The sequence below is a fragment of the Mobula hypostoma genome, chromosome 6 (assembly GCF_963921235.1).
Source record: "Mobula hypostoma chromosome 6, sMobHyp1.1, whole genome shotgun sequence".
In the NCBI taxonomy this organism is placed as follows: Eukaryota; Metazoa; Chordata; class Chondrichthyes; order Myliobatiformes; family Myliobatidae; genus Mobula; species Mobula hypostoma.
This window is the reverse complement of record NC_086102.1, coordinates 108612537-108638660: the sequence shown is the minus strand read 5'-3', so window position 1 is coordinate 108638660 and position 26124 is coordinate 108612537. Positions and strand designations below refer to the sequence as shown.

At 47.3% G+C, this 26124-nt stretch overlaps 1 protein-coding gene across 8 annotated transcripts in view; it reads right to left on the bottom strand.

The window, feature by feature from the left end:
• Positions 1–26124, bottom strand: part of spega (striated muscle enriched protein kinase a) — a 376412-nt gene that overhangs the window by 218925 nt on the left and 131363 nt on the right. For 4 of the 8 annotated variants that reach the window (XM_063051419.1, XM_063051420.1, XM_063051426.1 and 1 more), the window contains 4 exons: positions 23358–23757; positions 14335–15647; positions 11472–11615; positions 8238–8420 (listed from right to left, as the gene is read on the bottom strand). In XM_063051419.1, coding sequence (XP_062907489.1) covers positions 8238–8420; positions 11472–11615; positions 14335–15647; positions 23358–23757 — 2040 coding nt within the window. The remainder of the gene's footprint in view (positions 1–8237; positions 8421–11471; positions 11616–14334; positions 15648–23357; positions 23758–26124) is intronic. The other 4 variants (XM_063051424.1, XM_063051425.1, XM_063051422.1 and 1 more) reach the window with 3 other exon arrangements.

Genomic DNA, 26124 nt, shown 5'->3' with positions numbered 1-26124 from the left:
GTTTTCATTTGTGTGTAGTTTTTCATTGACTATTATATTTCTTCGTTCTACTGCAAATGCCAAAATAAAGTATCTCATATAAGATGAAATATATGTATTTTGATAATAAATTTACACTGAACTTTTGAATGCTCAGGTTTCCTAGTGCCTCAGTAAAGCAGCCAGCTTAATCAAGGACCCTACCCACACTAGGTGAATGCAAGTCTCTTCCTTTCAATGGAAGAAGGCTACAGCTACGGTATGTTGCAGTAAGGAAGCCACATTGGTCAGCATGGATGAGTCGGGCCGAAGAGCCCATTTCTACTTCTCACAGTACGCAGTCCTCAGCCAACAAAGTTAAACTCTCCATTTCCACTCCTCTATCTGAAAACTGTTCCAATTCCCTGTCTCCTGCCTTCTGAGCTGAAAACTCTGGATCAATCTCCTTGTCACTCATTATAGATCCTGCCTCCTGGTAAATTGGACCAGGTGAATTTTTTTGCAGTATCTATGGAAACAAATAAACTTGCTGAATTTCTCCCGCATTTTGTGCATGTTGCTCAAGATTACCAGCATCTGCGTAATCTTTTGCTTGTGCTAAAGTGGTTGAGAAGACATATGGTTCATTAACCTTGTTGGATTAGGGTGTAGAATTATTATTTTTCATGTATTTTCCTTGAAGTTTAACTTTCCTATGCTTGTTTTTAATTTTTATATAGTCACCTATACAGTATATCAACGGCTTTATTAGGTAGACCTATACTCCTGCTCATTAATAAAAATATCTAACCAACCAATCATGCGGTAGCAACTCAACACATAAAAGCATTCAGACATGGTCAAGAGATTCATTTAAACACGAGGAGTTCTGCAGATACTGGAAATTCAAGCAACACACATCAAAGTTGCTGCTGAACGCAGCAGGCCAGGCAGCATCTGTAGGAAGAGGTGCAGTCGACGTTTCGTCAGGACTAACTGAAGGAAGAGCTAGTAAGAGATTTGAAAGTGGGAGGGGGAGGAGGAGATCCAAAATGATAGGAGAAGACAGGAGGGGGAGGGATGGAGCCAAGAGCTGGGCAGGTGATTGGCAAAAGGGATACGAGAGGATCATGGGACAGGAGGTCCGGGAAGAAAGACGGGGGGGGGGGTGACCCAGAGGATGGGCAAGGGGCATAGTCAGAGGGACAGAGGGAGAAAAAGGAGAGAGAGAGAAAGAATGTGTGTATATAAATAAATAACAGATGGGGTACAAGGGGGAGGTGGGGCATTAGCGGAAGTTAGGGAAGTCAATGTTCATGCCATCAGGTTGGAGGCTACCCAGACGGAATATAAGGTGCTGTTCCTCCAACCTGAGTGTGGCTTCATCTTTACAGTAGAGGAGGCCGTGGACAGACATATCAGAATGGGAATGGGATATGGAATTAAAATGTGTGGCCACTGGGAGATCCTGCTTTCTCTGGCGGACAGAGCGTAGGTGTTCAGCAAAACGATCTCCCAGTCTGCGTCTGGTCTCGCCAATATATAGAAGGCCACATCGGGAGCACCGGACACAGTATATCACCCCAGCCGACTCACAGGTGAAGTGTCGCCTCACCTGGAAGGACTGTCTGAGGTAATGAATGGTGGTAAGGGAGGAAGTATAAGGGCATGTATAGCACGTGTTCCGCTTACAAGGGTAAGTGCCAGGAGGGCGATCAGTGGGGAGGGATGGGGGGGACAAATGGACAAGGGAGTCGCATAGGGAGCGATCCCTGCGGAAAACTGGAGGGGGGGAAGGGAAAGATGTGCTTAGTGGTGGGATCCCGTTGGAAGTGGCAGAAGTTACGGAGAATAATATGTTGAACCCGGTGGGGTGGTAGGTGAGGACCCTATACCTAGTGGGGTGGTGGGAGGATGGAGTGAGAGCAGATGTGTGTGAAATGGGGGAGATGCATTTGAGAGCAGAGTTGATGGTGGAGGAAGGGAAGCCCCTTTCTTTAAAAAAGGAGGACATCTCCCTCGTCCTAGAATGAAAAGCCTGATCCTGAGAGCAGACGCGGCGGAGATGGAGGAATTGCGAGAAGGGGATGGCATTTTTGCAAGAGACAGGGTGAGAAGAGGAATAGTCCAGATAGCTGTGAGAGTCAGTAGGCTTATAGAAGACATCAGTAGATAAGCTGTCTCCAGAGACAGAGATAGAAAGATCTAGAAAGGGGAGGGAGGTGTTGGAAATGGACCAGGTAAACTTGAGGGCAGGGTGAAAGTTGGAGGCAAAGTTAATGAAGTCAACAAGCTCAGCATGCGTGCAGGAAGCAGCGCCAATGCAGTTGTTGACGTAGCGAAGGAAAAGTGGGGGACAGATACCAGAACAGGTTTGGAACATAGATTGTTCCACAAAGCCAACAAAAAGGCGGGCATAGCTAGGACCCATAGCTACACCTTTAGTTTGGAGGAAGTGGGAGGAGCCAAAGGAGAAATTATTATGAGTAAGGACTAATTCCGCTAGACGGAGCAGAGTGGTGGTCTTACTAGCTCTTCCTTCAGTTAGTCCTGACAAAAGGTCTCGGCCCAAAACGTCAACTGTACCTCTTCCTAGAGATGCTGCCTGGCCTGCTGCGTTCACCAGCAACTTTGATGTGTGTTGCTTGAATTTCCAGCATCTGCAGAATTCCTTGTGCTAGACTTCCAGCCTGCTTGGGCACCTTCTTGGTTTGCTCCTGATCAGGAAAGACCTTCTCTTTCTAGTTCCAGCACTCCCCCAACTAGATAGGGTAGGGACTCGCAGTCCTGTTAGCTGGAGTTGGCTCGTCAATCCTTGAAGGCAGGACTGGGTCTCCTGAAGGCTCCAGGTTAACCTGAACCAAAGTCTCCCCACTCATCAGCCACTGGTTTTGGAAGAGTCTGGGGGCCGAACACGAAGCCGTAAATATACCCGCTTGCAATGACCGGACCACTCAGTGAACCTCCTTTCCTCCCGGTTCACGGAAGGATTATGCTGGGACAGCTAAGGGTGCCCGAGGATCAGGGCTATGTGAGGGGATATAGAAACAAATATCCTCTGCATGATCCTCTACCCTCATCTGCAAAACCAACATCTGGTGCGGGATCTGCCCGGAACCACGCGAACGGCCATCCAGGGCAATTGTGGGCTTGGGCTGGCTCAACTCCTGTAGAGGTATGGTGAACTGACAGGTGGTCTGCAAGTCCAGGAAATGACCAGCTGCCCCAGAGTCCACAAAGGCATTCACCTCTCGCCAGTTCTTTCCTCAAGAGATCTCTGCCTTCAGCACGACGCCAGAATCAGTCGGGTTAGGAGTAGCCGCTGCTACTTTCACAGTCCTCCTGACACTGGATGGCTTTAGCAGTTCTCCTGATGACTGCAGCTTTGGAAATTCAGCCCGCAGGTGACCTGCTTCCCCTCAGTATTAGCAGCAACCTCGACTCCAACGCTGGAACTTCTCATCGGCAGAGAGTCTAATGCAGCCAATTTTCCTGGATTCGACAGGATCTTCAGCAGGGAACACTGTCTGAGCTTGGGAAGTGGAACTGAGAATTATTGGGGCCGGGTTTGAGCTAGCTCTCTTCGAACTCTTGAATTAGTCCCACTTTCGCTCCGCCAGTAGATTATCGAGGCAGATGGACTAGTCGATCAGAGCCTCCAAGTCCTCAACTAGCTCTCTAAACGCAAGGGCATCCTTTAATTTACCTTGGAGTCCGTGGCGGTACAGAGTGGCCCAGGCCTCTCTGTTCCAGCCACTCTCTTCAGCCAAAGTCCAAAACTTGATAGCGTAGTCGGCTGCTGACCAACTGTCCTGACACTCCTTCATCAGACCATCTCAGGCTCAGTCTGCTCCACCGGGGTGAAGAAACACCATCCTCACGTTGGCCATGAACTCCTCCGAAACCAAACAAATCTCTGACTTTCACCTCCAATACGCAATGGCCCAGGTCGGGAGAGAGATCATGAAGGCCGCCTTTCTGCACTCTGAAGGGAACCGGGCCAGGTGGAGTTTGAATATCGAGTGAGGAGGAAACCACAGCAGTCAATAGACAATAGACAATAGGTGCAGGAGTAGGCCATTCGGCCCTTCGAGCCAGCACCGACATTCACTGTGATCACGGCTGATCATCCACAAACAGTACCCCGTTCCTGCCTTCTCCCCATATCCCTTGACTCCGCTATCATTAAGAGCTCTATCTAACTCTTTCTTGAAAGCATCCAGAGAATTGGCCTCCACTGCCTTCTGAGGCAGAGCATTCCACAGATCCACAACCCTCTGTGTGAAAAAGTTTTTCCTCAACTCCGTTCTAAATGGTCTACCCCTTATTCTCAAATTGTTGCCTCTGTTCTGGACTCCCCCAACATTGGGAACATATTTCCTGCCTCTAGAGTGTCTAATCCCTTAATAATCTTAAGGGATTGAACCTCTTTGCTCCTATACTCAACTCCCCCTGTTGTGAAGGCCAACATGCCATTAGCTTTCTTCACTACCTGCTGTACCTGCATGCTTACTTTCAGTGACTGATGAACAAGGACACCCAGATCTCGTTGTACTTCCCCTTTTCCTAACTTGACACCATTCAAATAGTAATCTGCCTTCCTGTTCTTGCCACCAAAGTGGATAACCTCACATTTATCCATATTAAGCTGCATCTGTCATGCATCTGCCCACTCACCCAACCTGTCCAAGTCATCCTTCATTATCTCAACATCCTCCGCACATTTCACACTGCCACCCAGCTTTGTGTCATCTGACTCTGTCTGGGGTTGGAAGATGGACTGACTCCACAGAGTCATCAGCCTCACCCTTCCATCTCTGGCTGCTTCCTTGCGATAGCTGGCACACGGCAACCTGAAGGTCGTGCATCTCCAGGCCGCAGCTGACCAAATGCTCTGATACCCCACTGGGTCCATGTTAGGTTTCATCGTACTGTGATGAGAGACCCAGGTGAGGATGGTTAGGACCCAAGTGCTGGTGTATCCGAGACTAGAATCTGCACACGAATCGAGTCTAAACTAAGACAGGGTTCTAAACTAGATGCTCGATGACAATCCAAAGAAGAGGGACAACTGAGCACAGCACCTCCGTTCAGATGCTCTTTAAATATTAAAATCCTGGTGCCAAAACATGGTTGCCAATTAGCTGGGCAGGCCTGAATCTTTAAAGGGTCCACACCAGCCTTCTATATTCCAGTGAATCGGAGCATCTAAACTCCAGGAGATGGCACATTTGGGTGTGCATCCTAACATCTTTGTTCTTGTAACATTTAATAAAACGGCTGTAATCATCGAGTTTTATGCCTCATTCTTGACTTCTAAAGAACCTCTGGATCAATACCATTAGATCCAGCAGCCTTCATTATTTGGGGAATTGAGTTCGAGAGCTGTGAGGTAAAATTCTGGTTGGAGCACACCTGGAATATTCTGTTCTGGTCTCCTCGTTATAGGAAGGATGTAGAAGCTTTAGAGAGGGTTCAGAGGAGATTTACCAGGATGTGGCCTGGATTAGAGAGCATGTTTTATGAGAATAGGTTGAACGACCTAAGGCTTTTCCCTCTGGAGTGAAAGAGGATGAGAAGTGACTTGATAGTGGTATACAAGATGATAAGAGGCATAGATAGAGTGGACTGTCAGAGATATTTTCAAAAGGTGGAAATGGCTAACAGGAGGGCGTAACTTTAAGGAAAAGGGAGGAAAGTATATAGGGGATGGGTCAGAGGTAGGTATTTTGTACACAAAGAGTGGTGCGCTGCCTTGGCTGTGGTAAAGGCGGGAGGAGAAGATGGCAGCGCGACGCAGCTCTCCGGTGAAATGATATTGTATTTGTAAGTAGGATGCCGTGCACAATTCTGATTTGATGGAGACAGACGTGAGACGGCACAGAAGAACATCTGGAGAAATTTCTGAAATGCCCGGTTCGCTGTCGCTGCTAATGTGTGATCGAGAATCCCTGGAGGGAAGGCCCCAAAATCTCCGGCTTTGCCTGCTGCTGGCGACCGAGGCTGGGGTCGAAGCATTCGGCAGAGATGGTGCTCGGTGCTCGGTGTCGGAGGGCTGATCGGAGGCTCAAACTTTTCGGACAACTCAGAGTCGGACTGTGGTCGGGCATGGCGGGGAGAGTTTTCTTCCTTCTCCCATCTGCGTGAGATGTGGGACTTTCCTGAGACTTTCATGAGACTTTGAACTTTTTTACTGTGCCATAGCCTGTTCTTCATCAAGTTATGGTATTGTTGCACTGTTGTAACTATATATGATAATTATGTGGTTTTGTTAGTTTTTCAGTCTTGGTCTGACCTGTGTTTTGTGATATCACACCGGAGGAATATTGTATCATTTTTCTTAATGCATGCATTACTAAATGACAATAAAAGAGGACTGCATGTCCTCATAATCTAATCTAATCTAATAATCTAATCTAAAGGCACTACTGACCCTAGGTCTCGACGAAGAGTCTGAGCCTGAAAAAGAATTTCAGGATGTATATTGTATATATTTCTCTGACATTAAATGTACCTATTGAAACCTATTTGAATGCTAACAACAGGAATTCTGCAGATGCTGGAAATTCAAGCAACACACATCAAAGTTGCTGGTGAACGCAGCAGGCCAGGCAGCATCTGTAGGAAGAGGTGCAGTCGACGTTTCAGGCCGAGACCCTTCGTCAGGACTAACTGAAGGAAGAGTGAGTAAGAGATTTGAATGCTGGCTGTTTATTTCTCTCCATAGGTTCTGCCTGAACTGCTGAGTTCACCCTACATTTTGTGTGCATTGATCTAGTTTATAAACTGTCCTTGAACTTGTTATCGGACTCTTGAACGAACAGCTCACAGGTTAAAATATGAACTGTTAATCATTGCCTGCCTGCGTTACGGCACTCTATCTCCTTTTACTATCTCAATGTACTTCTGTATGAAATGATGTTTTCCACAGTAACACACACATAATGCTGGAGGATATCAGCAAGTCAGGCAGCATCTATGAAGAGGATAACAGTCAATGTTTTGAGCCGAGACCTTTCATTTTGCCACTGTATTTTAGTCCATGAGACAAAACTACACCAATATGAGCAGTCTTGGGCCCCATATCTAAGAAAGGATGGGCTGGCATCGGAGAGGGTCCAGAGAAGGTTCACAAGAATGATCCCAGGAATGAAAGGGTTAATGTATGAAGAACATTTGATGTTTCTGAGCTTGTACTTATACGAATGAGGAAACCCCTCAATTATTGTAGTAATGTACCAACTTTGGGGGGGGGTGTGGGGGTTGGTTACATAAACACAAGAGATTCTCCAGATGCTGGAAACCCAGAGTAAAACACAAAATGGCCATCTCTACTTGGGGGGGGGGGGGGGATCTCATTGAAACCTATTGAATATTGAAAGGCCTAGATAGAGTGGACTTGGAGAAGATGTTTCCTATAATAGGAGAGTCTTGGACTAGAGGGCAAAAATTCAGACATCCTTTAGAACAGTGATGAGGAGGAATTTCTTTAGCCAGAGGGTGATGAATCTGTGGAATTCAGTGCCACAGACGTAGGCCAAGTCATTGGGCATATTTGAAGTGGAGGTTGATAGGTTCTTAATGAGTAAGGGTATCAAAGGTTACGGGGGAAGGCAAGAGAACGGAGTTAAGAAGGATAATAAATCACCCATGATGGAATGGCACAGCAGACTTAATAAATTCTGCTCCTATGTCTTATGGTCTGGTATCATACAATTCCAGACAACATTATACACACTGTCCATGAGGACCACAATCTTGTTGTGAGGTTTGGAGGCTTGTGTGCCTCAATGACCCGGACAGTTGTGTTGACTGGAGTCAGGGCTTTATGCTTTGGCTGTTGGTAGGGTCACCCATGACAAGTGGTCAAAGGGTAGAGGTCAGACTAAGACTGGTCCAATGGTCCTGTAGGTTTGAGGGTTCAGCTCAGCACTAACAACCCTGACTGATAAAACCAGTTATGCAAACAACAGTGAAGAATCCTTCTGCATCTGAGGTGTAAACAGGCAGCAAGCAAGTTATACACAGCTATGTTGAAATTCTGAGTTGAGGATCACACACAGAATGCTGGAGGAACTCAATCCTGATGAAGGGTCACAGCCTGAAACATCGACTCATTATTCCCCTCTGTAGATGCTGCCTGACCTGCTGATTTCCTCCAGCATTTTGTATGCATTACTCTGGATTTCCAGCATGTTCAGAATCTCTTGTATTTGTAAGGTGGGGATGCACTAGTTGCTATACAAATGCAGGTTCTCTCCATTCCACCGGTCACCCACCTGACCGAACCTGGACTGAGGCACAACAGCTGGACAAGCCGACCTCATTGGCTGCACTGACAGAGTACAGGCCGCCGTCCAACATCGTAGCTGAGGGGATGAAGAGGGTGTGTCTCTCCCCTTCTGCTTTGAGGATGTGCGTCTGGCTGGTTTTGAGGATTTCCCCGTCTTTCTTCCACGTTACTGTATGGAAAAAAAAATAAAAACACAAGGGTTAACCTTGATTCCATATTGATCCACTGAAGGTTAGGCAACATGATTGAAACGCTTGTGTAGCATCAGTTAGTGCAACACTATTACAGCTCGGGGCATTCCAGGGTTCAGAGTTCAATTCCAGCGCCGTTAGTAAAGGGTTAGCACATTCTCTCCATGAATGAATAGGATTCCTCTGGGAGCTCTGGTTAATTGGTCATTGTAAATTGTCTTGTGATTAGGCTAGGATTAAATAGGTGGTTTGATGGACGGTGTGGCTCTTGGGCCAGAAGGGTTGTATCTCTTAATAAATAAGTAAAAATTTAAAACCCTGAGCAGTCATGACAGGATGGGTGTTGAGAGGAGGTTTTCCTCATGTGGAAATTATGCACAGTTCTGGTCACCCCATTACAGGATGGATGTGGAGGCTTTAGAGAGGATTTAGAAGATGTTCACCAGGATGCTGCCTGGATTAGGGAATATCAGCTATAGGGGAAGTATGGACAAACAAGGGGCGTTTTCTCTGGAGCAGCAAAGGCTAAGAGGAGACCTGATAGAAGTTTATAAGATGACAGGCATAGATAGAGTCAGAACCTTTCCTCAGAATAGAAACACCAAATACTTGAAGATATGCATTTAGGGAGAGAGGGTAAAAATTTAAAGATGTATGGGGCAGATTTTATTTACACAGAGTGTAGTGGGTGCCTGGGGTGATGCTGGAAGCAGATATAATAATGATGTTTTAGACAAATGAATGGACCGATATGGATTGTGTAATTTCAAATCATGTACAGCATAGATATTGTGGGCCAAATCGCCTGCTCCTGTGCTGTCCTGATACAGTTTGGTTTGCTACATCTTAGGAGAAATTAGAACCAGGGTCTAGCCAGGGTCCTGATCTGCTGCATCACCATCTGGTACGGGAATTGCAAAGCATCTGACACAAGGCCCTACAAAGGATTGTGAGGACTGCTGAGAAGATCATCGGGATCTCTCTTCTACCCATCCGAGATATTTATCAGGAGCACTGCATATACAGGGCCCTTAGCATTGTCAATAATCCCTTCCATCCATCCAATAATCTGTTTTGACTCCCTACCATCAGGCAGGAGGTACCACAGCATTAGGACAAGGACAGTCAGGATGGGAAACAGCTTCTTCCCCCAGCTGTGAGACTACTGAACTCCCTGCCACCACCCGGGTCTCATCATGTATGAAGTAGCAGTAACATTATACTTCGTTTATTTTTATTTGGAGATACCACATGGAACAGGGCCTTCTGGCCCTTCGAGCCACATCATCAGCAACCCCCAATTTAACCCCAGCCCAATCACGATAGAATTTACAACGACCAATTAACCTACTAACCAGTACGTCTTTGGACTGTGGGAGGAAACCAGAGCGCCCGAAGAAAACCCACACATTCCACGAGGAGGACGTACAAACTCCTTACAGAGGATACCGGGATTGAACTCCAAATTCTGACGCCCCGAACTGTTAATTGCATCGCGCTAACCACTATGCTACCATGGAACCCAACTGCTTACTTTTTAAACTTGTGCTGTAAATGCACCTTATTATTTCTTAATTAATTTGTGGTACTATTACTTTATGTGTTGCACATGAATTATACGTACGGTGTTTTGCACCTTATTTGGCAGTATACATGTATACAGTTGACTGATAATAAACTTTAATTTGAACTTGGGTGATAGTTTAAAAATAAACTTAAGGTAGAGGCAAGGCAAAATATTTTGTCTCAGTGGGTCGTGAATCGTTAGAACTCTCTTTCTCAAAGGGCTACACCACTAGGTCCCTTCAATCATTTTGATTTAACCATTCAGCACAAACTTAATCACCGTAGTTTAGCAACACTATGATCACTTGGAACTAAAATTGATGCTGTTTTTTAAAATTTTGTTTTAATTATGTATAATTGTGTATAATTTACATTTTTCTTACAGAATGTATCTTGCTTATCTGATGCTTTGTGCCTGAGATGCTGCTGCAAGTAATGTTTTCATTGCACACGTGCAGACAAAAGACTATAAAGTACAGGAGCCAAATCAAGCCACTTCAGTGAGGGGGAAAATCTCATGAAACTTAAAGAATATTGAAAGGCCTAGCGAGAGTGGACATGGAGAGGATGTTTCCTATAGTGGGAAGTCCAGGACCAGAGGGCACAACCTCAGATTAGAAGGGCATTCATTTGGAACAAAGAAGTAGAGGACTGGAAAAAGCTGCAGGAAGTTATAACTCAGCCATCTCCATCATGGTCACTAGTCTTCCCAGCATCGAAGACACTTTCAAAAGGCGATGCCTCAAGAAGGCAACATTCATCATTAAGGACCCCTGTCACCCAGGACATGCCCTCTTCTTACTACTACCATCAGAGAGGAAGTACACCCCACATTTCACAAACAGCTTCTTCCCCTTCGGCATCAAATATCTGAACAGACAATGAACCAACCCATGAACATTACCTCACTATTTTTGCTCTCTTTTTGCACTACTTATTTAAGTTAATTTTTATTTACATTTCTTATTGTAACATGGTATTTTTATGTATTGACTACTGCTGCTGCAAAACAACAAATTTCATGACATATGTCACTGATATTAAACCTGATTCTGAATTTGTTTTATCAGAGGGTGGTGAACTTGTGAAACTCATTGCCACAGACAGCATTGGAGGCCAAGTCATTTACAGTGGGTTTGATAGCTTCTTGATTAGTAAGGGCATCAAAGGTTAAGGTCAGAAGGCAGGAGAATGGAATTGAGAGGAATAATAAACTAGCCATGATGGAATGGCAGAGCAAAATTGATGAACCAAATGGCCTAATAATCTTACTCTTTTGTCTTAATGATCAAAAGACCCTAAATAGTCTTATAACAGTGGGGTAGAAGCCGTTCTTGAGCACGGTGGTACATGCTTTCTGCGTTTTGTATCTTCTGCCCAATGGGGGGGGGGGGGGGAAGAAGAGAGAATATCTGGGGTGGAAAACACTTTGTAGGAGAGTGTGGCCGATTGTATTGCTGTACCTTCAGGCAATGGGGTTCCAGTGATGATGCATTTCAAGAGGACAGCAGATCCCACTGCGACCACTGCGTCAGTGATGCTGATTTCAAACACTGGTGGCTCCAAGGGATCCTCACCAGCCGAGACATAGGAGTCGTCTGAGGATTCTGTCGGAGACAAAGTCTGTGTTACAGCAAAGTCTTACGCTGGGATCTCACTGCAAACGTAGAATACAGAACAGTACCGCAGATAACCAGGTCCTTCAGCCATGACATTGTGCTAGTCTGATTAGCATATCCAACGCCCAACTCATCTAATCCTGCTGCTGTCTGTGACTTTATGGGTTTCTTCTGGGTGCTCCAGTTTCCTCCCACATTCTAAAGGCGTACAAGTTAGAGTTCATGAGCTGTGGTGCCAGAAGCTTGACGACACTCGTGGGCTGCCCTGCGCATCCTTGCTGATTTAATTTGACACAAACAACACTTTTCACCGTATGTTTTGATGTTTCAATGTACACGTCACAAATAGGGATAATCTGTTAATCCCTAACACAAGAGATTCTGCAGATGCTGGAAATCTTGAGTAACTCACACAAAATGCTGGAAGAACTCGGCAAGTCAGGCAGCATCTGTGGAGGGGAATAATGAAGGGTCTTGGCCTGAAATATCGACTGTTTATTCTTCTCTATAGATGCTGCCTGACTTGCTGAGTTGCTCCTGCATTTTGTGTGAATTGGACTACTCCCTTCTGTCCATATCCCTCCATTCTCTGCACATTCACCTGCCTAAGAGTCTGTTAAACCCCTATCTACTTCCAGCACCAACCCCAGCAGTACATTCCAAGCATGGAGTCATAGAGCACAAGCAGACCCTTCTTTGAACTGGCATCCACCGCTTCTGCTGGCCGCTGAGTTCGCACTTGCACCACCCCCTGAGTGAAGAAGCTCACCCCCAGCCCCCACCACTCTCTGTGTAAAACACAGGGCCCGAAAAATACTTGCTTCTTTATTTTCCTGCCTGCACCTTCTCTGTAACTGTGACAGTATATTCTGCACAGACACAAGACATCCTATAATCACCTTTGTATCATGCCCCCTCATCTTAACCTCTTCTGTCATGGGAAAAAGTCTCTAGCTTGTCTACTCTGTATATGCCTCCTATCGTCTTGAACACCTCTATCAACCTCAAGTAACCTCTCATTCTCTTTCTCTGCAAAGAGAAAAGTCCTAGATCTCTCAACCTATTCTCATTAGACATGCTCTCTAGTCCAGGTATCATCCTGGTAAATCTTCTCTGTACCATCTCTAAAGCTTCCAAATCCTTCCTATAATGAGGCAACTAGAAAGAACAAGGGAATTCCAAAGGTAGTCTCACCAGAGACTTATAGAGCTGCAATATCACCTCATGACTCTTGAACTCAACCCCCCCTCCCCCCCACCCCACTGCCCCCTGACTAATGAAGGCCAACACACATACACCTTCTTAACAACTGCACAGCAACTTTGAGGGATCAATGGATGTGGACCCCCAGGTCCCTCTTTTCCTCCACACTGCCAAATACCCTGCCACCTGCCAACCTTTGGTTCTGTAACCATTAGCGCACTGTCCAACAAGATCCTGAAGAAGAGTCTCAGCCTGAAACGTCGACTGTTTATCCCTTTCCATAGATGCTGCCTGACCTGCTGAGTTCCTCCAGCACTCTGTGTGTGTTGTTCTATATCCTCCACTGTGTTCCCTCTTAACTATCTCAATGTGCTTATGTATGGAATGATCAGTCCGGATGGCAAACCAAACAAAAAGACTTTATTTGCATCTCAGTAACCGGAAGAATAACAAACCAATTATCCCTGTCTCACCTTAAAAACATTCCCTCTGGTACTAGACAATTCAGCTCACTAGTGAGTGCTGGTTGGTAAGAGAAAGACCAAGCTGTGGGGGGGGTATCTAACCATTCAAATTGATTAGACAAGGGCAGCTCCAACAATGGGTAGGACACTCGGGAGGCCTGTCGAAGAGAGGGAGCTAGGAATACAGGCCCATAATTCTTTGAAGGCGGTGTCATAGGTAGATAGGGCTGTAAAGAGAGCTTTTGGCACACTGACATCCATAAATCATTGTACTGAGTACAGCTGTTGGGACGTTGTGTCGAAGTTGAATAAGACGTTGGTGAGGCAAAATTTGGAGTATTGTGTGCAGTTCTGGTCACCGACCTACAGTAAAGATGTCAATAAGAGAAAGAGTGCAGAGAAAATTTACCAGGACTTGAGGATCTGAGCTAGAAGGAAAGGGTAAATAGGTTAAGATTTTATTCCCTGGAGTGTAGGATAATGTGGGGAGATTTGATAGAGGTATACAAAATTATGAGGGACATAGATAGGGTAAGTGCAAGCAGGCTTTTTCCACTGAGCTTGGGCAAGACTCGAACTAGAGGTCATGGGTTAAGAGTGAAAGCTGAATGATAAAGGGGAACATGAGGGAGCTTTTCTTCACTCAGAGGGTGGAGCATGTGTGGAAGGAGCGGCCAGCAGAAGCGCTGGATGCTGAGTTCCATGGCAACAGTTAAGAGAAATTTGGGTAAGTACATGGATGGGGGGAGGAGTAGGGAGGGTTAGGGTCCGGCTGCAGGTCGATGGGCCTAGGCAGAATAAAAGTTCAGCACAGCCTAGATGGACCAAAGGGCCTGTTTTGGAGCTGTAATGCTCTGTGGTCTCACATAAATTCCTGACTCCTGAACTCAATGCCTTGACTAACAAAGCCATCATGGCACAAGACTTCTTTACTATCCTCTCAGTCTGTGTAGCTATTTTTAGGGAGCTGTAGGATTGACCCCAAGATCCTCCGACACATAAGAGAGAAGGTTTATAGCTCCAAGAGTTCACTCTCTTACCCAGTTCTGGAGACACAGGGCGAGATTTCTTGAATTTCCCTCTGGATGATTTACGGGCCGACTTCTCCAACGCTGGGGCTCTGACCTCCTCTCTCACACTTTCTTCCTTCTCCCGGATGGCCCTGGAGACGGTCCGAGGGTTCATGCCTCCCTGCACGCCAGTCTCACCTGCAGGGCTAAGGGGCGTGAGGCCGAGCCTTGGAGAACTCTCTGGTGGAGCTGGACCCAGACTGGCTCCCTCTGGCCTAGGTGGCCCAGCATTGGTCAGGAACGGGGTCTCTCCAGAGATGGGAGGTGAGGGTCCCCTTAGGCTCAGACCAGAGCCCCCGCCCACCCCTGGCTTGGTGGCGATCGGTGAACAAGTATCAGGGGCCAGGGTTATCTTCCTGACCTTCTCCATGGCAAGAGGGGGCCGGGACAGGTCCACAGCCTGCCGGGCTGGGCTGGGTGTTGGACGGAATTCTGCCAGACGTGGAAAATCCAGGGGACCAGCGGACACCTGCCGTGGCTCGGCAGCGGCCTCGTGTTGGGTGGGAGGAGGAGAGGGACTGGGGGCCGTCAGCCTCTCGAGGCTCCTGCGCGGGGTTTCTGGTTTCAGGCCCGAGACTGCTTTGCGCAACGACAGCTCCCGGTTGACGGCCCTCTCGAGGAGGGGTGACCTCAGCGCTGGCCTGGACGGGGAGCCCGCCGCTGCCCTCTTGATGCGGTTCAGTTCCTCGGCAATCTTGGCCTCCAAGTCCCGGGCCCTGGGTTCATCGAAGGAGGCTGCCTTGCGGCGGAAGAGGGAACGCCTTTGCTCCGCCCCAACCCCCTCCGCCTGCAGCAGGTCGGAGAGGGAGGTCTGGCGCCGCCTCCCCAACCCGCTGCCACCACGGGAGTCCGCCTGGTCAAAGGAGCGGGACTTCCTGAATCCAGGCCAGGCCTGCCCGTCAGCCAGCTCCAGGCTCCGCCGACGTTCCGGGAAGAAATCTAGGCCCCCCGCCCGATCCAGCACCCTGGATCCCGAGCGGGAATGGGCGGGAGACGGGCCGCGACTGCTCTCCCCGGCCTCGCCCTCCACCTTCGGCTTCTTGGCCTTGTCCTGAAACTCCACCGGGACCGTGTCGCTGTACTCGGCCGGTGTGCTGAGCCTGCGCCGCGGGGTCAGAGGGCTGGCTGACGGGAACCTGGGATTGGCTGGGCGCCCCTTCAGGCTGGCAAGAGGGGGGCCTCCAGGCTGGGCTCCTTGTGTCTGGGCCATTGGGTTCCGACTGAGGCCTGCGTCCAGGGGGCCCTCGAGGTGGCTCTTGACCAGTGAATCCTCACAGAGTTCCCTACAAGGAAAGGAAACGAAGGCTTAGTTACACGCAGTAGTTTGAGCTGAGGAATTTTGCCCAGTCTCCACTGATGTGCCACCTGATGTCAATTAGGGGGAAATGGGTTTATAATGTACTGACACCTTTCATAGTAATGATCTGAATTAAGGATCTGATGTCATTGTGGCCAAGTCTGCAGAGGATACCAAGAATGGCAGAGGGATAAGTAGGGAGTCTGCAAAAGGACTTAGATTAGGAGAATGTGTAAAGAATTGGCAAATGGAATATTGCACTGGGATGTGTATGATCTTTGGTAGAAGGAATGAAAGTGTAAACTATTTTCTAAATGGGAATTCAGAAATTGGAGGTGCAAATGGACTTAAAAGTCTTAATCAGGATTCCATAAAGGTTAACTTGCAGGTTGAGTTGGTGGTGAGGAAGGCAAACGGTGGTTTGCATTCATTTCGAGATGACTAGAATATAACATCAATGATGTAATGCTGAGGCTTTATAAAGCATTTGTCATCTGGAATATTTCAAACAAATTTGGACCCTATATGTAAGGGAGAAAGTGGAGATGGTTCAGAGGAGGTTGACAGAAATGATTCCAAGGATGAAAGGGTTAACAAGAGTCCGTGGCATTACAGGAAGGATGGCTAGAAGATTTGCTGACTGGCTGGCAGGAGGCGAAAGAGAGGGAATAAAGGGGGCCTATTCTGATTGGATGCCAGTGACTAATGGTGGTCTTGAGGGGTCTGTGTGGGGAGAGAGGATCAGAGCTTGTTTGCTGTAATTGTTTGGGTTGTTCTGGTGAACATGTTATGTTGGCATCAAAATGTGCGGCGACGCCCTCAGTGTATCGTTGGGTTGTGTTGGTTGTTAATGCAAATGACGCTTTCCACTGTACGTTTCCACGTAGATGAAAGAATCTGACTCTAAATAGAACCGCACGCCGATATCGGCCCTGGGACTGCCCCTCGACTCAGTCTTGCGCCGCCCGTAACCCGTCTCGCAGCATACCAGGGACCCCGAGAGTGGGCGAGGCCGTTGGTGGCACATCCGCGAAGAGGGGACACGCCGAGCGAGGTGCCATGTTAGTGAGGTCAGGTAGGTGAGGTCACCGGGGTCAGGTTAGTGAGGTCAGGTAGGTGAGGTCACCAGGGTCAGGTTAGTGAGGTCAGGTAGGTGAGGTCACCGGGGTCAGGTTAGTGAGGTCAGGTAGGTGAGGTCACCAGGGTCAGGTTAGTGAGGTCAGGTAGGTGAGGTCACCGGGGTCAGGTTAGCGAGGTCGCCGAGCTCAGGGTGGGGGGTCAGTCATGCAGGAGCTGGGTTTGGAAGGCCAGTGATGTTTAGCACATTGAGGAAATAAAGACAAAAAGCCACTGGAGCAAAGGAAGATTAACCACCAAATCACTCAACTACCTTCCCTGGGGGCGGCGTGGCTTCTCCTTCAGCCTGTCCAGCCTTGTCCTAGAGTAATACAATACGGACACCGGCCCTTCAGCCCACAGTGTCTGTGCCGAACACAACACCAAATTAAACTAAATCCCCTCTGCCTACACATGATCCACGTCTCTGCATTTCCTGCAGATGTGTCTCTAACAGCCTCTTAAACACCTCTATCATATCTGCTTCCATCACACCCGACAACCACCACTCTCTATTGTGCTCTCGCTCGAGTTTTCCCTGCTGTTCCAAAGTAGACATAGATATCTCCAGTCTCAGCGTAGTTGTAGTTGAAGACAGTTTCATTATTCACCAACGCGTTTCAGTACACAAGGAGCCCGCGTAAAAAAACACAGTACTCGTCGGCGTCCCAACAAAAGGCAGCTTCAAATATTGATCAAAAATCCTTCAACTTCTGACAAGTGCACCTGACGAATGAATGAATATACAAGCTATTATATAATGGCCGGCCTGATGACGAAAGCTAATTGCTTAACAACGCGATAATGAGTGATCAACAGCAGCTGTGAATTTACAAGCAGTGAGACTAGTAATTAGAGATAAACAAACCACATCAGGGAAGACATAACATTGAGAATGTGAGGGAGGCAGTCTCTCTAGTAGGAGCAGGATCACTGGTTACCCTCTCTCATAATCCTCACTGCCTACCCTCTCTCATAATCCTCACTGACTACCCCCTCATAATCCTCTCTGCCCACCCTCATAATCCTCACTGCCTACCCTCTCTCATAATCCTCACTGCCTACCCTCTCTCATAATCCTCACTGACTACCCTCTCATAATCCTCTCTGCCCACCCTCTCTAATAATCCTCACTGCCCACCCTCTCTCATAATCCTCACTGTTTACCCTCTCTCATAATCCTCACTGTTTACCCTCTCTCATAATCCTCACTGACTACACTCTCATAATCCTCTCTGCCCACCCTCTCTCATAATCCTCACTGCCTACCCCTCTCATAATTCTCACTGTTTACCCTCTCTCATAATCCTCACTGCCTGCCCCTCTCATAATCCTCAAAGCCTACTCCCTCTCATAATCCTCACTGACTAATCCCTCATAATCCTCACTGCCTACCCCTCTCATAATCCTCACTGTTTACCCTCTCTCATAATCCTCACTGCCCACCACCTCTCATCCTCACTGACTACCCTCTCATAATCCTCACTGCCTACCCTCTCATAATCCTCACTGCCTACTCCCTCTCATAATCCTCACTGCCTACCCTCTCATAATCCTCACTGCCTACCCATCTCATAATCCTCACTGCCTACTCCCTCTCATAATCCTCACTGCCTACCCTCTCATAATCCTCACTGCCTACCCCTCTCATAATTCTCTGCCTACCCCCTCATAATCCTCACTACTTACTCCCTCTCATAATCCTCACTGCCTACCCTCTCATAATCCTCACTGCCTACCCCTCTCATAATCCTCCCTGCCTACCCTCTCATAATCCTCACTGCCTACCCTCTCTCTCATAATCCTCACTGCCTACCCCTCTCATAATCCTCACTGCCTACCCCTCTCATAATCCTCACTGCCTACCCTCTCATAATCCTCACTGTTTACCCTCTCTCTCATAATCCTCACTGCCTACCCCTCTCATAATCCTCACTGCCTACTCCCCCTCATAATCCTCACTGCCTACCCTCTCATAATCCTCACTGCCTACTCCCCCTCATAATCCTCACTGCCTACCCCTCTCATAATCCTCACTGTTTACCCTCTCATAATCCTCACTGTTTACCCTCTCTCATAATCCTCACTGCCTACCCTCTCTCATAATCCTCACTGTTTACCCTCTCTCTCATAATCTTCACTGCCTACCCCTCTCATAATCCTCACTGCCTACCCCCTCATAATCCTCACTGTTTACCCTCTCTCATAATCCTCACTGCCCACCGACTACCCTCTCATAATCCTCACTGCCTACCCCTCTCATAATCCTCACTGCCTACTCCCTCTCGTAATCCTCACTGCCTACTCCCTCTCGTAATCCTCACTGCCTACCCCTCTCGTAATCCTCACTGCCTACCCCTCTCATAATCCTCACTGCCTACCCCTCTCATAATCCTCACTGTCTACCCTCTCATAATCCTCACTGCCTATCCTCTCTCATAATCCTCACTGCCCACCGACTACCCTCTCATAATCCTCACTGTCTACCCCTCTCATAATCCTCACTGCCTACCCCTCTCATAATCCTCACTGCCTACCCCTCTCATAATCCTCACTGCCTACCCTCTCTCATAATCCTCACTGTTTACCCTCTCTCTCATAATCCTCACTGCCTACCCCTCTCATAATCCTCACTGCCTACCCTCTCTCATAATCCTCACTGCCTACCCTCTCTCATAATCCTCACTGCCTACCCTCTCTCATAATCCTCACTGCCTACCCCTCTCATAATCCTCACTGCCTACCCCTCTCATAATCCTCACTGTTTACCCTCTCATAATCCTCACTGCCCACCGACTACCCTCTTATAATCCTCACTGCCTACCCCTCTCATAATCCTCACTGCCTACTCCCTCTCGTAATCCTCACTGCCTACCCCTCTCGTAATCCTCACTGCCTACCCCCTCATAATCCTCACTGTTTACCCTCTCTCTCATAATCCTCACTGCCTATCCTCTCTCATAATCCTCACTGCCCACCGACTACCCTCTCATAATCCTGTCTACCCCTCTCATAATCCTCACTGCCTACCCCTCTCATAATCCTCACTGTCTACCCCTCTCATAATCCTCACTGCCTACCCCTCTCATAATCCTCACTGCCTACCCTCTCATAATCCTCACTGCCTACCCCTCTCAAAATCCTCAGTTTACCCTCTCTCATAATCCTCACTGCCTACCCCTCTCATAATTCTCTGCCTACCCCTCTCATAATCCTCACTGCCTACTCCCTCTCATAATCCTCACTGTTTACCCTCTCTCATAATCCTCACTGCCCACCGACTACCCTCTCATAATCCTCACTGCCTATCCCTCTCATAATCCTCACTGCCTACCCCTCTCATAATCCTCACTGACTATCCCTCTCATAATCCTCACTGCCTACCCCTCTCATAATCCTCACTGACTACCCTCTCATAATCCTCACTGCCTACCCCTCTCATAATCCTCACTGCCCACCATCTTTATACCTCATAATTCTATGAATCTCCATTAGGTCTCCCCTCAGCATCTGCCACGCTGAGAAAATGGCGCAGTAGTGTAGCGGTTAGCGTAATGCTATTACAGCACCAGGGGCCTGGGTTCAATTCCACTAAGGAGTTTGTATGTTTTCCCTGTGGGTTTCCTCCCACATTCCAAAGACATTCGGGTGAGCGGGTTAATTGGTTACAGGGTGTAATTGGGTGGTACTGGCTCATTCGGCCAGAAGGGCCTGTTACCGTGTTGCATCTCTAAAAAAAACTATAAGTTTATCCAATCTTGCATTGTAGCTTATCCCCTCTAATCCAGGCATTTGTGAAGTTGTGCTAAGGCAAGAATGAAGACAATGTCCAGGTGAGAATAGCCTGGGCGGTTGTAGTCAAGGGTGGCCTTTGAAGTAAGACCACCGGAGCCAACTCTGCCCATGCAGGGGTGACTGTGGCAGTGTGTACTAAACCAGATGAGAGAGGTCTCTGTAGTAAGACTTTTCTAGAAAGATCTTCTTAAAACATAGCATCCCTTTACACAATAGGGAGTGCACACCCAACAACTAAGGGACAATTGTTTCATTAACTTCAAAATATCATCGGCTGTCAGCTTGAAGTTCTGATTGACTTTTAATACCTCTGTTGTGAATGGCAATTGACCTTGCTAGTAAGGAACTCAAAAATATATAATTTGCCAAATGGTCAATATCAATAACTGATAAGAATAATTCTGTATAAAAACAGCAGTTTACTGTCCTAGCTTCAGAACAGTGAGGGTGACAGGGGTGCATGCTGCTCTCCTGGTCCACAAGTAAAGTAAAAAGACGTTTGAGTTGTCAGAATGCGTGTGTTCTGGGCCCAGTTATTTTGCTTTATTATCGGTGATGACAGCAGCTTCCTGATGAACCTCTTCTGCACCCTCTCCAAAGACTCCACATCCTTCCGCGTATCAGAACTGCACACAATTATCCAAAAACTACCAAAGCTTTATACAGCTGCAACTTGATTGTCTGACCCTTACACTCAATGCCTGATCAATGAAGTCATCTCTCTGACTCAGTGGTGTTGAGAAAACAACCTCTCCCTCAATGTCGCAAAAACAAAGGAGCTGGTTGTGGATTACAGGAGCAATGGAGATGGGCTCTCCTATTGACATCAATTGATTTGAGGTTACGAGGGTAAACAGCTTTAAGCTCCTCAGCATCCATATCACTGAGGGCCTCACGTGGCCTGTACACACCAGCTGTGTGGTGAAAATGGCACAACAGCGCCTCCTTCACCTCAGATGGTTGAGGAAGTTTGGTATGGGCCCTCAAATCCTAAGAACTTTCTAAAGGGGCACAACTGAGAGCATCCTGACTGGCTGCATCACTGCCTGGTATGGGAACTGTACCTCCCTTAATCACAGGACCCTGTAGAGAGTGGTGCGGACAGCCCAGCACATCTGTAGTTGTGAACTTCCCATGACTCAGAACATAAACAAAGACAGGTGTGTGAAAAGGGCCTGTGGGATCATTGGGGACCCGAGTAACCCCAACCATAATCTATTCCAACTGCTACCATCTGGGAAACGGTACCACAGCATAAAAGCCAGGACCAACAGTCTCCAGGACAGCTTCTTCCACCAGGCAATCAGACTGATTAACTCACACTGATTTGAGTGTATTTCTATGTTACATTGACTGTTCTATTTATTATAAATTATTATAAATTACTATGATTGCACATTGCACATTTAGACGGAGACATAACGTAAAGATTTTTAATCCTCATGTATGTGAAGGACGTAAGAAATAAAGACAATTCAATTCAAGTGTGCCTTATCCCTTCTAACTACTACCCTAACCTACTTGTTTGGCCACTGTCACTGATTTGGACCCACAAGATCCCATTATACATCAACACTGTTGAGTGTCCTGCCATTAATGGTACACTGTCCCATACATTAGACTTCTCTAACTATTAACCCTGGCCCCCATTAAACTCATCGTCACCTTTCTGACCAAGATACACATCTTGAAGTTCAAGGAGCTGGCGTCCATTATTGAGGATGATCACGACCTGGGATATGCCCCCTTCTCATTACTTCCTTCAGGGAGGAGCTACAAGAGTCTGAAGACCCACACTCAATGTTTCAGCAACAGTTACTGCCCCTCCATCGTCAGATTTCTAAAAGGTCTATGAACCCTAGGACATTGAAAAGGTCTATGAACCCCAGGACAGCACAGTACAGGCCCTTCGGTCCACGAAGTTGGTTGATCTTTTAACCTACTGTAAGATCAACCTAACCTTTCCCTTCCACATTGCCCTCTATTTTACTCTCATCCATGGGCCTACCTAAGAGTTTCTTAAATGCCCTTAATGTATCTTCCTCCACTGCTTCTGGCAGGCTGTTCCATCCATCACCACACTCTGTGTGAAAGAAAAACTACCTCTGACATCCCCCTATACTTTCCTCCAATCACTTTAAAATTATGCCTCCTCATATTAGCCATTTCCACCCTGGGGAGAAAGTTTCTGGTTGGTTGTCCTTTCTATCTATGCCTCATTTCACCTTGTACACCTCTATCAAGACACCTCTCATCCTCCTTCCCTCCAAAGAGAATAGCCCTAGCTCACTCAACCTATCTTCAATAAGGACCCTCACCATCTGAACCATCAGGAAAGAGGTACAGGAGCCTGAAGACCCACATTCAACATTTAGGTTCACCTCTGCCACCAGATTTCTGAGTGGTTCATGGGCTCTGCCTTATTGTTCCTCTTTTGCACTACTTATTAATTTTCATTGTAACATAACCATTTTTATTTCTTGCACTGTATTGCTGCCACAAAACAGCGAACTGCATGACGTACATCAGCAATAATAAACCTAATAGGGATTCCGAAGCAATTGAGTTCTGATGGTTAATGCAACTCAAGAGTTTTTAAAAAATGACTTTAACATGGAAAATGAAAAGAAAAAGGGTGGTATTCCAATAATTTGCCACCAAATTAAGATGGAAGTGGGAAGCAGATGGAAGAGATGGAAGCCGCTGTCCCAAATCAAAAGGGCTGCGTTTCCCAATGAGGGGTGGGCAATGGGAGAAATGTCTCCGTGAGGAGTGTCGTACTTACACAGGTATAAACAAGGGTTTCCCTCTGTACAGGCTGAACATGCTGCCGTACACATCGCTAGTAACAGACAGGCTGTCTTCCGAACCCCAGCTACTACAGGCCAGATTAGAACGGGAGGCGCGAAGAAGTGGCTCAACTCCCAGGTGCCGGACGTGAGCGTGGCCGGTCTGCGCTGCTTGCCTTGGGGCCTCCGACACGGGGCTCCCCTGGGCTGGGCTGGCACGGAGCTCCTCCTCCGCCGCCTCCTCCTCGCGTCCTCCCACCCCCGCGCTCCAACTCCACGCCGGCGATTGCTGGCCAGTGCCCGGGGCCTCTGGGGTCACCTGGTGCTCGGGGGCGGTCCGCAGTGAGGAGGGGGTGCTCTCCGAGGTCGAGTCTGTGAAACACTCGAGCTCTCCTCCTCAGGAAGAAAGGGAAAAGAGAAAGGAAAAGAAAAACGTCAGTGGCGGAAACAGCAAATTCCGATCTCTGGGAACACTGCAGAATGAAGAAAGTTAGAACGAAAGTTTAGAGAGATGAAGGGGATCTCATTCCATAGGGATACACCCTCCGGTTACAGAAATTTCTCCTCGTCTCTGTTCGAAACTTAATACAGTTTCTTGTGGTCATGGGCAGAGCAGTTGTCATACCAAGCAGTGATGTATCGAGATTAGATGCTTTTTGTGGTGAAACTGTAAAACAAATCTCTGAGGGACTCCTGCTAAACCCCAGATGAGTTACACTCCATGGCCACTTTATTAGGTACACCTGTCTGTTAATGAAAATATCTCATCAGCCAGTCATGTGGCAGCAACTCAATGTATAAAAGCATGCAGACATGGTCAAGAGGTTCAGTTGTTGTTCAGACCAAACATCAGAATGGGGAAGAAATGTGATCTAAGTGACTTTGACTGTGGAATGATTGTTGGTGCCAGACGGGGTGGTTTGAGCATCTCAGAAACTGCTGATCTCCTGGGATTTTCACCCACAACAGTCTCTAGAGTTTATAGAGAATGGTGTGGAAAACAAAAATTATCCAAGTGAGCGGCAGTTCTGTGGGTGAAAACTCCTTGTTGATGAGTGAGGTCAGAGGAGAGTGGCCAGACTGAGTCAAGTTGACAGGAAGGTGACAGTAACTTATATAACCACACACTATAACAGTGCTGTATAGGAGAGCATCTCTGAACATACAACACTTTGAACAAAAAGTGAATAGGCTATAGCAGCAGAAGACCATGAACATACACTTAGTAGCCACGTTATTAGCTGCAGAAGGTACCTAATAAAGTGGTCATTGAGTGTATATTCGACCTTCTTCCCCATTCTGATGTTTTGTCTGAACAACGACTGAATCTCTTGACCACGTCTGCCTGCTTTTATGCATTGAGTTGCTGCCACGTGATTGGCTGATTGTATATTTGCATTAATGAGCAGGTGTAAAGGTGTACCTAATAAAGTTGCCGCAGTGTTCCAATAATATGGACCTTGCCCTCACAGTCTACCTCACTGGGACCCCTGCACTTTATTGTCACCTTATTTATGAGGACGCTGCCTGAACTAGAGGGCCTGAGTTATAGAGAGAGGTTGGCCACGCTGGATCGTTCTTCTATGGAGCGTAGGAGAATGAGGAGTAGTCTCTTAGAAGCTTATAAAATCATGAGAGTGGACGGTGATCATCTTTTCCCCAAGGTCAGGGAGCCCATAAGTAAGAGGGAAGAGATAAGAGGGGAGAGATTTAAAAGAGACCTGAGACATATGAACAGTATGCAAGACAGGCTTTTTCCAATACCAATATCCTTCCCCCTCACCTGGCTTCACTGTCACCTTCCAGCTTCCACTTCTTCCCCTCCCGCTCACCTTCATATTCCGGCCTCGTCCCCCTTCTGTGCCAGTCCTGATGAAGGGTCTCGGCCTGAAATGTCAACTGTTTATTCCCCTCCATAGATGCTGCCTGACCTGCTGAGATCCTCCAGCACTTTGTGTGTGTTGCTGCCACTATATTGGAGCTATTGACGTACCTGCCTAATCATCTTTTAAATGTTGTTATTGTACCTGCCCCAACCAATTCCTCTGGCAGCTCGTTCCATGTACCCAATACCATCTGTTAAAAAATGGCCCCTCAGCTTCCCAGCCTTGGGAAACAGCCTATCTAGGTCCTCACTTCTGTCAGATGAACATTATGAGATTACAAATTCAAATTCCATTCAATAAATCTGAAATCATTCTCGATGAAGGCAGAGCTGATGGTAGACTTCGGGAGGGGAAAGTCAGGAGAACAGGCCTTTGAAAAGCCACCCAGAAGTGGCAAGTAGACAGGGTGGTGATGAAGGTGTCCTGCACGCTGGCCTTCACCAGTCAGGGCGTCGGGTACAGGAGGAAGAACATTATGTCGCAGTTTTACAGTCATTGATTTGTAGTATTGTGTACAGTTTTGGTCACCCTGTGACAGGAAAGACATTGTCAAACTGGAGAAGGTGCAGAAGAGATTTACAAGGATGCTGTCTGGACTACAGGGCCTGAGTTCTAGCGGGAGGTTGACCACAATGGATCTTTATCCGGTGCAGGAGAATGAGGAGGGACCTCACAGAAATTTATGAAACCTTGAAGGATATGAATAAGGTAGATAGTTATAGTTTTTTCCCCAGGTTTGGATAGTCCAAAACTAGAGGGCACAGATACAAGAGGAGAGTTTAATAGAGACCTGAGAGGTACCTTCTTTACACAGAGGGCAGTGAGTACCTGGAATGAGCTGCCTCAGGAAGTGGTTGAGGTGGATACAATTACAACA